At 47.7% G+C, this 15,574-nt stretch overlaps 1 protein-coding gene across 6 annotated transcripts in view; it reads left to right on the forward strand.

Moving 5' to 3' along the window:
- CUX1 (cut like homeobox 1) overlaps positions 1-15,574 on the forward strand; it is a 375,210-nt gene that overhangs the window by 254,337 nt on the left and 105,299 nt on the right. For all 6 annotated transcript variants that reach the window (XM_066382339.1, XM_066382340.1, XM_066382341.1 and 3 more), the window contains exon 9: positions 11,950-11,998. In XM_066382339.1, the coding sequence (XP_066238436.1) occupies positions 11,950-11,998 (49 nt within the window). The remainder of the gene's footprint in view (positions 1-11,949; positions 11,999-15,574) is intronic.

The raw sequence follows: 15,574 nt of genomic DNA on the forward strand, positions 1-15,574 counted from the left end.
TGATTAGACAGGATGGAGGGTGTTCTTAAAGATTCATGGCCAAGTCGGATGATGTCAGAATGAAGGGAAGGGACGGTCTTCATGGGGCCAGCAAGTCTGGCCCCGTCTGAATTGTTTGTCTAACACTTCACAAGTAGAATAGGAACCACTGAATTATTCATTTTCAAGTTGCCCTAAAACAGGCACTTAGTCTGCCGAAATGCAGACTTTTGGTGCCAGTGAGAGGAAGAGGAAGGATGTTGTCCTTCCTCTGAATGTGCTGCTGCCCTCCCTGCCATATCTCCAGTTTCACTGCCCGGTTGCAGGGTGGAGGAAGCTGCCCACTGACTTACATGCAGGGCCACTGGGACTAGGGGTGGGCAGATACAGTGGGGGCCTCTGAAGCCACAGGTGAGCTGAGCATTTAATTTTCTAGAGAAAGCCGGTGTGGAGAGAGGAGAGCTTCAGGTTTATGCAGAGCTGTGGAGTCAGAAGGCCTGCATTGTGGGCATATTGGGAGAGTAGCCTGGACCTCCAGACAGGGGCCCAGAGCCTGCAAGTCACCTTGGGCTTGGGCTTGGGCTTGGGCTTGGAGGCAAGGAGGGGAGGGAGCTGAAAGTAATAACTAGTATGCAGTCAGAGATCTTTTTTTATTCTTAGTGTTAGCTTCTCTGTCACCAAACCTTCTCTTAACAATTCCAACCAAGTAGTACTTAGGGGGGAAAGGGGGTAATTACAGTCTCTTACATTTAGGAGGAAAAAGCAGGGTTCTTACCCTAGACCAGCTGCCCATGGTGGCCCTGGGCTCCTTTGTCACTGCGCCATCCTGGGCCTCAGTTTCCCCTCGTACAATGCCAGAACAGTTGCTCTGGGAATGCCAGTCATGCACCCTCTATGCAATGTAGGGGACGGTGAGAGACTCAGATGCAATGCCAAGAGTCATATGAATTCTCTTGCACAGGTCGTAGCTTGGTCAGCACCTGTTGGCCACGGGCAGGGTGTCTACAAGGTAGAGCAAACAGAAAAGAGGGAACAAAATCTGAAAGGCAATTCCATGAGAACGAACACTCAGATCGGGCAAGCAGTGCCCCAGCCTCTGGAAAGGTCTGCTGACAAACTTGACACTATGTGATGGAGACTTTAAGACATATATAAATATATATTTATAGATGGTATAACAACAGCCCTCCCAAACAGTTTCTTAAAATCTAAAGAAGCAGCAGCCTCAGTCCTGCTGGTGGTGTTCTCAACCCAAGATTTCTGGAACAGTGTGTTTGAACTCCCTGGGGACCTTTGGGTCCAAGCTGGTGAGCTTTTTGCTCAAGCCAGATGAGCCCGCGCTCAAGCTGGCGACCTCAGGGTCTCGAACCTGGGAACTTCCGCATCCCAGTCCGACGCTCTATCCACTGCGCCACCACCTGGTCAGGCAAAAACTAATTTCTTAATATAACCGATACTTCCTAACTACTCCTAAATATCATTAATGGTTTTATTTTTTTAATTTGTTCAAATCAAGATCTAAATAAGATCCACACATTGTGATTGGTTGGTGTGCCTTTAAGTCTCGTTCATTTCATAGATTCCTCTCCCTCTCTTTTCCTTTTTCTTTTCCTTGTGATTTATTTGTATATGAAACCAGTTAATTTGTCCTGAAGAGTTTCCCACACTCTGGATATTGCCAGAAGCACCCCCAAATGTAGCTGAGCGTGGTCCTCGTCCTCTGTAATTCCTCTGAGTTTATAGTTGAATCCAGAGGCTGGATCAGGTTTGTACTGGAAACTTTGGGCAAAGGCTGCTTCATGGGTGGTTACTGTTATCTTCTAATGGTCTCAGGCAGGCGTCCCCAAACTGCGGCCCCCTGAGGCCATTTATCCGGCCCCCGCCGCACTTCTGGAAGGGGCATCTCTTTCATTGGTGGCCAGTGAGAGGAGCACTGTATGTGGCGGCCCTCCAACGGTCTGAGGGACAGTGAACTGGCTCCCTGTGTAAAAAGTTTGGGCACCCCTGCTCTGACCAGAAGACAAAGTTCTTGATTTTCACATGCAGCAATAGCAGCATTTACGGACATGCGTGTTTGTGGTTTACGAAGTCCTGTTCTCCTCCATCAATGTTCTTATTTTATTCTCATGCCAGTTCCTCCGAGAGAGGCTGTTTTATTCTTCCCATACACACAACTATCACGTGCTAAGGTCTGCTCAAGGTCAAATTACTGAAAGCAGTGGGGAAGTATTGGTCCCGTTTGCTTTGCCAGCCACACTCTGGCTTTCCAGAACACAATTTCCTTAATTTCACCTCCATCACTCCATCCTACTTATTACCCCATGGCGCTGATTTAAGGCAAGAATAGGATTTTCATATCCAACCTGTCCATTGTTTTTAGAGCCACTGTGTTAGAACTGTAGAGAAATGGCAAGAAGCATCTGAAAATTAATTCTGATGCTTAGCCCAAAAGGCCTTGGGTGGTCACAGTAACAAAATGAATTATGTAATCTCATAAGCTAATTTTCTGGCTACAACTGTCCCATGTTTCTGCTGAGAGAAGATCAAAGCCTGAGAGATGGTCACAGGCTCAGACTGAGGGTCATACTCTGGTGAGGGACTGGCCTGGTGGAGCTGCCCTGCTGGTTTGGCACAGGGGGAAAGTTGACCCCTGTGGGCTGTAGAAGACCACTGGTTGTCAGCTAGACTCAGATTAAACTAAAGAAGGTTATTATTTACATCATTTCATATAAACAAGTCAGCTGAATAACTGGGCAACAAGGGAAATTTTCTTCCCATTTGAGATTGAAAAGATGAGGCTTAACTAAAATTGATTTTAATTGTTACTGTTGTATCATTTAAATTTAATATAATGGTCATAAAAATGAATAAATTGTGGTTAATTTCTGAACAGACAGAGGTGACATTCTGGCCATTTAACTGTCTCGGCACAGTTTCATTTCCAACAAGAATCAAAACCATAATTTCTAGGTTACTTTTAGGGGTCAAGCTCTCCCACTGCCTCTGCCCAGGCCCTCCTTTGATTAGGGCGGGGTGGGTCCACTTTGACGTGACATATTTAAAGGGGGGCCTGGAAGGATGTCAGGCAGCTTCACCTCTGCTTGCCACTCCTACCAACACAGAGTGTCTTAACCTGGGTTGGAAATGAAAGATAGGACTAGTTGTACAGATGAGGGTTATCAAGAAAGCCTTCCTCCAAATAACGCTTGCTGCTCCTCACTTCCTCCCCTCCCGCTTGGAGTTTGCTGAGACCCAGCTATGTCCAGCTCTGTGTTGGGCACGAGGACACCAGGTGAGCCAGGCCACCTGGCCCTGTCCTCTAGGAGCTCACAGTCCATGAACGAAAGGAGGCCTCACTCTGGGTCTGTACATACTTTTTTCTCTAAGGAGATCATTGCCTTCTTTTTCAAAGGCTATTAAAAGTGGTAAGAAAAAGGAATTATTTTCCTTCCTGTAAAATAAAAACAACCAGACTCTTCCCTTAAACGTCATACTGACACCTTGGCAAAATACCCCCACACTCTTTCCTTTTAAAATAGCGGCTAGTACATTGTCATTTGTCCAGACTAGAGTGGACTTCAGATATAGCACAGATGATAGTTTGCATATTTGATGAACCAGTATTTAGTGAGTCCCTGCTGTATTCTCTGGGATTATAGCAGTGAATCAATATATGAACAAGATACTTTGAGACAAGAATAATAAGTGCAATAAAAAATAAAATTAGTGAAAAAAGTAAAAAAAAAAAATACAACAAGTGGGTGATGGGGAGTGAGGCTGCCAGGAGACCTTTCAGAGGACGGCCACAAGGGCTGAAACCTGAATGGTGACAGCAGCTGCCATGTTGGCCACAGCAGAGACACAGCCATGGGGAAAAGCATTGTGGTTTCAGGGAACAGAGTAGGACTCAAGAGACTGGAGAATTTTGACTGAGCTACAGAAGAAAATTTGCATGGGGTGCATGTTACCAATAGACTGTAAAAAAAACATCTGCTAGAAACAAAATAGTACAATGACTCTGATGAGGAAGCAGTTCTGCACTTAGGTTTCTTTGTTTGGAAGGCTAGATTGTTTGACACGTGGGAAATAAAAGCTAGGAAAAGAGGTGTTTTGGGGAGATCATTCTGTAGTCGGCTGTTGACCCTCTGCTTCCTGCAGATTCCAGGCCCACAGTGACGGTGAGAGGATCCTGAGCCAAAAGACACTGTCGGTCTAACTGGGAGGGAGGGAGCCAAAAGAACCTCCTAGAATCCACCGAGCCATCTCAGGCAGACTGGATTTGAACATCAGTCCCCATGAAAACGCACTGAGGGAAGCATTGGTCCAGACAGAAGAGGCCACAGACCTCATGGGAGAGGAAATGTTGAGAGATTCAGGCTGGAGATGACAGCGAGGTGGCCTAGCGGAGCTCCTCCTCAGTTTAGACACCGAAGGGCTCGCCTCTCAGGCGGTTGTTTTTATAGACAGTACAGGTGGGAAACTTGGATGAGGTCTTTTTAAGAGTAATATTGTCAAATCTGTGATAATTCATTTTTGTCTACAAAGAGAAGCAAATGCTTTAAAAGTGTTCTGTATGACTTTACCTGGCAAATGTAAGACAAGATAAAGGTCAATCCTATATATAAATATTTATGAAAAAATATTAATAAATTATTAGCAAATGGAATTTAGGAGGACATTAAATGTGTAACACACCACAACCAAATGGGGGGCAAATAGCTGTCAGTATAATTTACAGTTTTAGTGTGTCAAAGGAGAAAAACCATTTAATTAGCTCCATAAATGCTTAAAAGGTACTTAATGAGCTCAGTATCCATCTTTTATTAAAAAGCCTTAATAGGCCCTGGCCGGTTGGCTCAGTGGTAGAGCGTCGGCCTGGCGTGCAGAAGTCCCGGGTTCGATTCCCGGCCAGGGCACACAGGAGAAGCGCCCATCTGCTTCTCCACCCCTCCCCCTCTCCTTCCTCTCTGTCTCTCTCTTCCCTTCCCACAGCCGAGGCTCCATTGGAGCAAAGATGGCCCGGGCCCGGGGGATGGCTCCTTGGCCTCTGCCTCAGGTGCTAGAGTGGCTCTAGTCACAACAGAGCGAGGCCCCGGAGGGGCAGAGCATCGCCCCCTGGTGGGCAGAGCGTCTGCCCCTGGTGGGCGTGCCGGGTGGATCCTGGTCGGGCGCATGTGGGAGTCTGACTGTCTCTCCCCGTTTCCAGCTTCGGAAAAATACAAAAAAAAAAAAAAAAAAAAGCCTTAATAAAATAAGAACAATTGGATATTTCATTAACAAAATAGTAACATATTTAAATTCCAAAACCAGAAACATGCTTAACAGTGAAATTTTCAATACATCGACATTGAAGTCAGACACCAGGCAGGGGTCCCTTCTGTCACTCTTGCTGTGATGTGGTTCTGGAAGCACTGGTCAGTGCCATCATCTAAGAGAAAGAAATAGAGACATAAAAGGGGCAGGAAGACCCTGGCCAGCTAGTTCAATTGGTTGGAGCATCATCCTGATGTGCCAGGGTTGTTGTGGGTTCGATCCCCAGTCAGGGCACATACAAGAATTGATTAGTGAGTGCATGAATGAGCGGAGCAACAAATCTGTTTCTCTCTCTCTCTCTCTCTCTCCATTCTCTTTCTCCCTTCATATCTCTCAAATTAGTAAAAAAAAAATAATTTATTAATAAAATATATTATTTAAGGGGGCGGGGTGGGGCAAGAAGAGACTAGCCATTATGTGCAGATGAGGGCATGGCTCCATGGAAGCAAGAGGGCAAGCACAAAGCTGTAGAGATTTAAGAGGCACCCATCACGGCGTGATTCCTTTCTCTGTCCAGAAGGATGTTCTTCTCTCAGTCCCACTATTCTCTGCCCAACAAAAGCATCTTCAGCCTCCAGGATACAGGCCACGTCCTCTCCTCTGAGACTATCCCTCCTCATGTTTTCTTTTTTTTTTTTTTTTTTTCCCCAGACCAGGTATGGAATTATTTGTTTATTTATTTATTTTTTAATTTTTTGGTATTTTTCCGAAGCTGGAAACGGGGAGAGACAGCCAGACAGACTCCCGCATGCGCCTGACCTGGATCCACCCGGCACGCCCACCAGGGGCGACGCTCTGCCCACCAGGAGGCGATGCTCTGCCCCTCCAGGGCATCGCTCTGCTGCGACCAGAGCCACTCTAGCGCCTGGGGCAGAGGCCAAGGAGCCATCCCCAGCGCCCGGGCCATCTCTGCTCCAACGGAGCCTCGGCTACGGGAGGGGAAGAGAGAGACAAAGAGGAAGGAGGGGGGGTGGAGAAGCAAATGGGCGCCCCCCCCTATGTGCCCCAGCCGGGAATCGAACCCAGGTCCCCCGCACACCAGGCCAGCGCTCTACTGCTGAGCCAACCGGCCAGGGCCTCCTCATGTTTTCAAAGCCCTTTGTCCCTTGTTCTGTGCTGTCACTGTACTGAAATTACCTGGGTCTGTTTACCTCCCTATACCCACCACTGAAAGGGCAGTCTCAACAGGGTCCCTGCCACCTTCAGACATTCAGTGCTATTTGTCACCCAGAATGGGCAAGGTACAGCCAGTGTGTTAGTGATAAGGTAAATGCCAGGATACTGGTGCTGCTGACCCCATGTGGGACATTTGTTTCCCCATCAGCTATGGCACACAGTAGGTGCTCTGTAGGCCTTGAGCAGAAACTGTCCCCTCGCCCCCACCCCAGTCTGTGACCCACACCCATCAGGACAGGCCAGTGCCCGTGCAGGAGGAGGGCACAATGCCACCTCCTCCAGGTACAGTCCTGCCTGGCACTCACATGGGACTGCGGACCAGCCTTTCCTTGCAGTGAGATTGGGTTTCTGCACTGTGCCCAGCTCCTCATTCGTGTCCCTACAAGGGGACAGAAAGTGATACCTTTCCTGTGGATTCCCTACCCCCGTTAAGGGGATTCCAGATCCATAGCCAAGAAACCTTCTTCAGCACCGACCCTCTGGCCACCTCTCTCTACCTGCTCTTTCTGATGCTGATCCAGTGAGCCCTGCTTCTGTGTGGCCTCTATTTCCTCGTGCTAAGAGAGCCGGGCCTGGTCTAAGTTGTCAGGAAAGTGATCCGCCTTCCTGACACCTGAGGCCATTAAACGCCACATCCTGGTGGAGGGGAAAATTTCACTTTATTACACGTACTGAAGCTTTTTTTTTTTTTCTTTTAAGCAGGGAGAATTAATCTTTAGATATTTTGTCTTTTAACACTCAAGAACTTTGCAGTCTAATATTGAAACTATTGGCTTCTGACTTGGGTCCAAGAAGACATGCTGATCTTTGAAGGCCACCAAGGACATTTCTTTAATTGCTTGTAGAAGTACTTTGTCTTAGCAGCTCCTGATGATAGTGTGCATGTTGGGTATTGAAACATGCACCAGCCTTGCCCTGTGCCATCCTTTAGCATCTGGGCTAGGATGACAGTAAATACAGAGTTTCTAGTGTGGATATCATCTCCCTTCCATCGACCTTGGCCATGTCCTCTTAAGTTCCTCATAAAAATTGCGTGCTAGCACAGAGAATGCCCTGAAATGATCTGTAGGGAACTGATTGAATGAACCAAATATTCTAGGCCAAGCTGAAATTATCCGCTATTTGAAGTCGGAGTGGAGCATAATGCCATGCAGGTTAATAGAACAGTGAAAGCTGTTTTGTCAGCTCATAAAAAGGTGAGAGAACTAAATTTTTATAATAAATAGTTTTGCTGAGCAAACAATATGCGCAGTTGTTATGGACTTTGGAAAAGAAATGATTTTAGACTAACGTCTGGCTCTAGACTAGATCCTGATGTGGTAGTTGAACCTTCAAAATGAAAAGAATGGAAAAACTTCAGAATATTGTTGACACTCACGCTATGAAAGCACGCGGCATTTAATTCATTTTTGCACTTTTCAGATAACATTTATAGTTGTATTATTAACCTCTGGGCATTTTCGTATTACTTACTTGGGGCAGTTTGCCTGGGAGGATGACTTCAGTGGGGAGGGTGAAGGCAGCAGTGTGGAGGGGAGTGGACAGCTGCTCGGTGGTGGCCGTGTCCCCTGGCGAGGCCAGCGCAGACCGACCGACCGCAGAGACCCCACCGCCTCCGGCCTGGTCTGCACGTCACGTCTTCAAAAGGCCCGATTGCATTTAAATATTTAAATGTATTTTTTGATCTTTTAAAAAGCATAATAACCCTTGAAAAAAACGAATCATAGCCTTACAGACTTTTAAAATAAAATAATAATTTGAACTTTTCCTTGCCCACTGCTCCCTGGCTCCTTCCATTGTCTCCTTCTGTGGTTTCTGGTCCATCCTGTGAATGGGAACTGCAGCCCCCGGGGCCCTGCTGTCATCTCGATACCTGGTGTAGAATAGCCCTGCTTTTTAACAGCGGGGCTCAGTGTTGTCATTATCATTTGAAAGCTTTGGAAATATGAGAGTTGCTCTCATAATGAATGAAAGGTAAGTGCGGTAGTTGTTATCACATTCAATATTTTGGTCAGTTTAGCAGTTGCTTAGTAACTAAAGTTAAACCGATCACAAAATGGAAAAACTTGAAATTCATTTCCAGGGATTGCCTCAGACTGCCGAGAAGGCACCTTCCTGTTTAATTCTTTATAAGTGACTTGAATCTTTTTGGAAGTTGTGCTTTGTTTTCTGGATATTAGACATTCTAATGAGCATTCAAAACCATTCACTGTCCAAGGAGGCTGTCAAGCCCACCGAGGGCCTCTAACTCCTGCGGAATTTGGATACTACTTCCCAGCCTCCACAGGCCCTGCCTTGCTGATCCAGCCTCTGGGTGAAGCCAGACCCTAGGAGCCACTCTCTTCTGTCGCCTTGGCTTTGTATATGGCTGCTTGGCCATTGGCAGGGCCAGGCAAGAACTGAGGAGTAGATAAAAACAGGCGAAGGTGGGCCAGCGGTCCCCAGGCAGCCACACCTCTGCCCCTTATCTCCAGATCCCTAGGCCTGGGGACTCCCAGAGGATTAGAGGTGAACTCTGGCCATGTGGAGAAGCTGATCAGTGACCCCTTGAGGCCCGGCATCACCCCCCTGTCCTCTTTCTTCTTCATTTCAGCCTGAGACACTGCAGGGCTGTCCTCCCCCATATACTCTGCCAGAAAGAGTATTTAGCACCCCCAGGAAAACAGTCCCCAGAAGAGAACATCCCCCTGGAAGACACCCCCCTACACCCAACAGTGTATGTGATCTGACTCCAAACATCTGGGCCACAGTACAAACTAGACATGAGAAAGATACTCAAGAAAACCAGGGAAGATAATAGCAATGTAAAGCGAAAAGAAAGGAATAATTTTTTTAAAATGAATGAAGTAGAAATAACAGGTATGGAAAACAGAACAACTGAACTAAGGAACAAAAGAGAAAAGGTCAATTAGAGGGTGAATACAGCTGCCGTTGGGTCAGCTTGAAGAACCACACAGAAAACAGAGAAAGGATAAAGAAAGGTTGAATGATATGGAGGACAGAAGTGGATGTGCCAACAATATCCAAATAACAGAGTTTCAAACAGAGCAGAAGAAATACTAGCATGACAAAGATAAATTAGCCAGAATCAATGAAAGATGAAAGGGCTCATCAAGGAGCTAACAGGAGAGATTAGGAAAACCTCTCACCAAAGCGCCTGCTCAAGCCCTCTGCTCACTCGGCCAGGCCAGCCCCGTCTAACTCCGGGCCCTGCAGCCAGCTCCCCGGAGCTGCTCAGGAGACAAGTGAGACCCCACCAATAAATCTTTTTTCAGGTATTCAGCGGCTAAGCATTTCCATTCTCCTCTTGTAAATATGCAGTCCTGGCAAGATCTGCAGGAGCCACATCTGTGTGCGCCCATCCTGTAGCCCCGTCCCGGTCCAGGAAACTTGTAGGTGTCAGAAACATTCACAGAATGAGAGGGAGTGCGTGAGTGATGCCAGTAGCCGGGCAAGTTTACCATGTGTATCTCAACTGTGTAAATACATGTGACTAACTGTTTGATTAAAGTTCAAAACTATGTTTAAAAGATGGGATTTGCCTTACAAGTTTGTTCAACTTTTATTTCCTCTTGTGACCAATGAAGTTTGCACTTCGTCAGCAGGTGGTTGAGATAGCAGCTTTCTGTACTGGCTGTCAGGTGTCCTTTCCTGTCATGTTTCAGACCCTTAACACCATCATGGCTTTTGTTTTTGTTATCTTTTGTCGTCATTAGACTATCTTTTCTTTGACACAGCAGTTTTTCCAAGCTCTTGGAGGTTTTTGTTTCAGATGCTGCGGTGAGATGTTTAGTAACTTAAGCGGCCCCCACCCCTCTTGCACCCAGTATTTCACTGCAGAGGCCCCGTTGGGGTGTTTGTCTTCCGGAGACACTGCCTTCTTCACGAAGTCACCCTAAAAATAACTTCACTTAACTAGGCCATTTTATGAGTTGTTTCAGACTTTTCTCAGACCAGTCTGAAAGCAGGATACTATTTCAAACAGATACAATGAGCCTCGAACTTGATCACAAGGCATCTGTTGCCCTGCTCAGGCTGCTGGGAGCTGATAAAATTGCCTCAAATCGCAGTTAAAGGCTGGTAAACCTTGGGTCCAGGAAACAGCAGAACCCCACCAACCAGGGCCTAAATGTAGTTTGTCTAACTCTCGGTGTTAAGGGTGGGTGCGTAGGACCAGAGAAGCAGGTTTCAGGGGCAGAAGTCAGGCCTGTTGGGTGGCCCAGGCTGTCCCAGGGGGCAGGCTGGCACCTTGCTGGCAGGACAGGCTGCATTGAGGACTCAGGCCTCCAACCTGAAACCAGCCCTGTGCAGGCACCAGAGATGAAGGCAAAGAAGACACACAGACTGGAAGAAGGAGGGAGGAGAGGAGGCTGTGCTGCTTCCCAAGATGGAACCACTGGGAGGGATTTGGGAAGGGCTGGAGAAGGGGCGGAAGTAGGAGATTAGGTTCCCAAGGAGGAGAGGGTGATCTGGGCAGATAGCACAGGGCAAGGCTATTTAGGGGCCAACAGTGGTGGGTGTTGCGGGAGCACAGGGCCATGGGATTGGGTGACGGGCTGAGGCAGCGGGGTACAGGAGACTCCCTGTAGAAGGGCCAAATGCACAGCACTGAGGCGTGGCGCTGTGTCCCGAGGCAGCAGAGAGCTCAGGCCCACATGGAGTGTAGAGTCAGGAGGGCCCAGCAGGAGTGGGCCCTGAACCCCACTCTGGATGTATAGCTGTAACATTCCATTCCATCTTCGACGCGTGTGTTAAACCTTCCTTGGTTGCAGCCAGTCTTGGCCTTGGCCTCTCATCAGAATATGTCTTACAGAAGTTTGGGGCAGTGATTTGTCCAAGGGTCTGGTTCTAACATCCCATAGACGTTCCAAATTGATCATGTTCTTCTCAATAGGATTCTCAGCATTATTCTCTCTCTCATATTATATGTTGGAACCATGTGTATTGCCTTCAAATTACTCAAGGAATACTTTCAAAATGGGGGAAGCACCTGGAAACCCCTGTGTGTGGGCAAGGCCAAATGATGATGGTGAACTCAGGTGGTTTTATAGAGCAGACTGCAGAGTCCCCCGACCTGCATTCCCATTGTCTTCTCTGCCTTCTTGTGGTTCTCTTGGTCCTAGCAAACTTCTACTCATCCTTCAAAACCCAGTTCACACATGACCTCTGAAGTTTTTTCATCGTATTCTTTTCAGAGCTCTAGTCACTCTCTTGGCCATTGTATTTTATCTTTTTATGGTTCTCTCTCACTGACAAGATCGGAGCTCCTGACAGGCAGTTTGCCCCTTCCCCCCAGTGCAGGCCCACCTCCTCCCGGTGAGCAGTAGCTCCCCCTCACAGGTCTGCATGGCTCCTCTCTCCCCCGACACTGGTGACTGTGACCAGAATGTATACCTATGGGTCATTCTGTCAAGTTCAGAGCCATGGGCACCCCCTCAGCCTGTCTTGCTACTAATGCGCTTTCTTCCTCTCACCTCCTAGGGCCGACGAAATTGAGATGATCATGACGGACCTTGAAAGAGCAAACCAGGTAGGATGTTTGATAGCTTCAGGCATAAAATCACAATAGTATAGCCATTTGTCATCTTGGAAAATTGCATCTCTCTAAGTTAGAAAACCATTTATTCTCATATTTTTTACATACAGCTATGAATGTTGACACTTTTCCTGATGTCATGAGAAATATATGAAAGATCACAGGCAAAGTCTTTGATGTGACCCTAGCATCCCAGACATCCCCGGGTGAACATCCCCTGCAAAGCAGCTACCTCTTGTTCTTTTTCTTAATTCGTCTCTCAAACACCTGCCTCTATTCATGTGGCAGCTATTACGCTGTAGAGTTTATCCCAGTGTGTGATTCCATAGAGAAGTCTTTATCGCTCCCTCTACCGGGTTTGAAGCCACTCGTCTGGAGAGACCTCCAGCTGACAGCCCTCTCTTGTCGGGTACTTAGCATGGGTGCCTCGTGGGAAGTACTCAACACAGTATCTGGCACAAAATGGGCACATGGTATTGGTCATCTCTAAACACTCAACTGCCTGGGAAATTTGGCCACTGTGTAGAACGCCTTCCTTCCCCAAGGACTCTAGAACAGTAAAACATTTGCTTCAGCAAATGGTGCTGTTTCTTTGGAAAGAAAGAGGTCTCCCATTTATTTTCTCTATTTGTGAGGAAAAACAGCCAAAGCCATGGTGTTTCTCAGCCTCAGAAGGCCACAGCTATGGCTACCCCCCATACAATTTTACACCTGGGCAGCCTCAAGCACCGCTTGGCGGTATGCCTCAGTGGCCCAGGCAAGCACAGCCCCACAAGGTGGAAGTCCTTCCTGGATCTGTGGTCTCTACTTCCCACCTTCTGAAAGTTTCAGAGGGCGCCCACCTGCCATTGCTTACCTCAACCCTCAGGGAAGAGTGTGCTTATCTATTCTTTGATCAATAAAATCATTCTCAAGTCTGATTGAAATGTGAAAGTCCTTGGCCGGTTGGCTCAGCGGTAGAGCATCGGCCCAGCGTGTGGAAGTCCCAGGTTCGATTCCCGGTCAGGGCACACAGGAGAAGCACCCATCTGCTTCTCCACTCTTCCCCTTCTTTCTCTCTCTCTCTTCCCCTGCCACAGCCAGGGCTCCATTGGAGCAAAAGTTGGCCCAGCACCAAGGACGCCTCCATGGTCTCTGCCTCAGGCGCTAGAATGTCTCCGGCTGCAATGGAGCAAAGGCCCAGATGGGCAGAGCGTCGCCCCCTGGTGGGCATGCCGGGTGATCCTGGTCGGGTGCATGCGGGAGTCAGTCTGACTGCCTCCCCACTTCTAACTTCGGAAACACACACACACACACACAGAATGATCCCAGGCGGTGTGCAGATTTCTATTTTTTTTCCTTTTTTTAATTTTTTTCATTGATTTGAGAGAGTAACAGAGAGAGAGAGAAAGAGAAAGACAGAGGAAGTGAGGGAGGGAAACAGAAGCATCATTAACTCACCAGTCCACTTAGTTGTTCCATTTAGTTGTGTACTTATTGGTTGCTTCTCATACGTGCCCTGACCGGGGATCAAACCAATGACCTCACCACACTGGGACATTGCTTTATCCACTAAGCCACCCTTCCAGGGCCTGGATTTTTTTTTTTTTTTTTTTTTTTAAGGAAAACTTAATGGGTTCTGTGTTGCATACCCAGAGCCCGCAAAGGATCCGGGTTCTGGCCCAGTAGACATGCGTGAAATGGAGTGCCTGAGAGCATTGTTACACATTAGTTATCCTGGTAATTGTAGGGAGTGCTGCCAGTTTTTTTTTGTTTGTTTGTTTGTTTTCTAATTGATTTTAGAGAGAGGAAGGAAGAGAGAGAGAAAGAAAAACATTGATTTGTTGTTTCATTTATTTAAGCATTCATTGGTTGATTCTTGTATGTGCCCTGACCGGGGATCAAACCTGCAACCCTGGCCTATGAGGTACCTAGCCAGGGCCTTGAATAGCTTATTTTGTGCCTTGCTCTGTTCTGAGCACTTCACATGAGCGGAATCACTTAAACCTCACCACAGCCCACCGAAGTCAACGCTGTTATGATCCCCACTTTATAGATGAGGAAACGGAGGTCAGTGGCTGGTCACTGCAGAGCCCGGACTGGAGCCTGTGCTCTTCACCCGCACACTGGGGAACAGGCCACAGAGCAGGGGCCCCCTTTGCCTTCTTTCAGATGTCTTGTTTCCCAAGTGCACCCATCCACACAGCCCCTTCTGTAGAAGCACTGCTTCTGCTTCACCTCACAAAGATGCTTAACTGTTTATTTACCTTTACCTACTAAACTAATTTACTCTGGGTCCCTTGGTTTTTATTCAGTTGGCACTACTCAACTTTGCAGAGACCTTGACTAAAAAATAGTTACTGGTAGAAGTTAACCTACTCTGTCTCAGGACTTCCATTTGCATTTCTCAAATTTCCACCCACCCACTCTCCCCCAGGCCAGCCGCGGGGCTGCCTGCTCTTTTGATGGCACTTTGGGGTAAGCTTTGATTTGTTAAGCAGATAACCTTATTCTGCAACTATCAAATGCAGTCTCTGAGGCAGTCCCCAGGTACTAAAGAAGTTTGGCAGAGTTGATACAATTCTAAAAGGGCTGAGGCCACATGAGTACATCTCAACCCTAGAAGACACCAGGCAGGACCGTAGAGAAAGGCGCCACCTCTGGAGCGACACTTGGCTCAGGTCCCAACTCGATACTTCCTGGCTGTATAGCCTTGAACAGGTCTCTTAACTATTTATATTTCTTTTAAAAAAAAAAAAAAGAAAAAAGAAGAGCCCTGGCCGGTTGGCTCAGTGGTAGAGCGTTGGCCTGGAGTGCAGGAGTCCCGGGTTTGATTCCCGGCCAGGGCACACAGGAGAAGCGCCCATCTGCTTCTCCACCCCTCCCCCTCTCCTTCCTCTCTGTCTCTCTCTTCCCCTCCCGCAGCCGAGGTTCCACTGGAGCAAAGTTGGCCTGGGCGCTGAGGATGGCTCTGTGGCCTCTGCCTCAGGCGCTAGAATGGCTCTGATTGTGGCAGAGCGACGCCCCAAGATGGGCAGAGCATCGCCCCCTGGTGGGCATGCCAGGTGGATCCCGGTTGGGCACATGCAGGAGTCTGTCTGACTGCCTCCCCGTTTCCAGCTTCAGAAAAATACAAACAAAAAAAAAAAGAAGAAGAAGAAAGAAAGAAAGAAAAATGGTGAACTTTGAGGACATTATGCTATGGGAAATAAGCCAGTCATAAAAAGACAAACACTGGCCTGATCAGTGGTGGGACACTGGATAGAGTGTCGACACTGAGGTCCCAGGTTTGAAACCCTGAGGTCACGGACTTGAGCGCAAGCTCTCCAGCTTGAGCATGGGCTTGCCAGCTTGAATGTGGGATCAGTGACATGATCTCGTGGTCACTGGCATGAGCCCAAAGGTCACTGGCTTGAAGCCCAGGTCACTGGCTCGGCTGGAATGCCCCCCCACCCTGCCCCGGTCAAGGCACAGATGAGGAGCTATCAATGAACAACTAAAGTGCCGCCGCAACTGTGGGTTGATTCTTCTCATCTCCTTTGCCCTCTCTTTTTCTCTCTCTCTTGCTGGAAAAAAAAAAAAGGACAAACT

This window comes from Saccopteryx leptura, chromosome 4 (assembly GCF_036850995.1).
Source record: "Saccopteryx leptura isolate mSacLep1 chromosome 4, mSacLep1_pri_phased_curated, whole genome shotgun sequence".
NCBI lineage: Eukaryota > Metazoa > Chordata > Mammalia > Chiroptera > Emballonuridae > Saccopteryx > Saccopteryx leptura.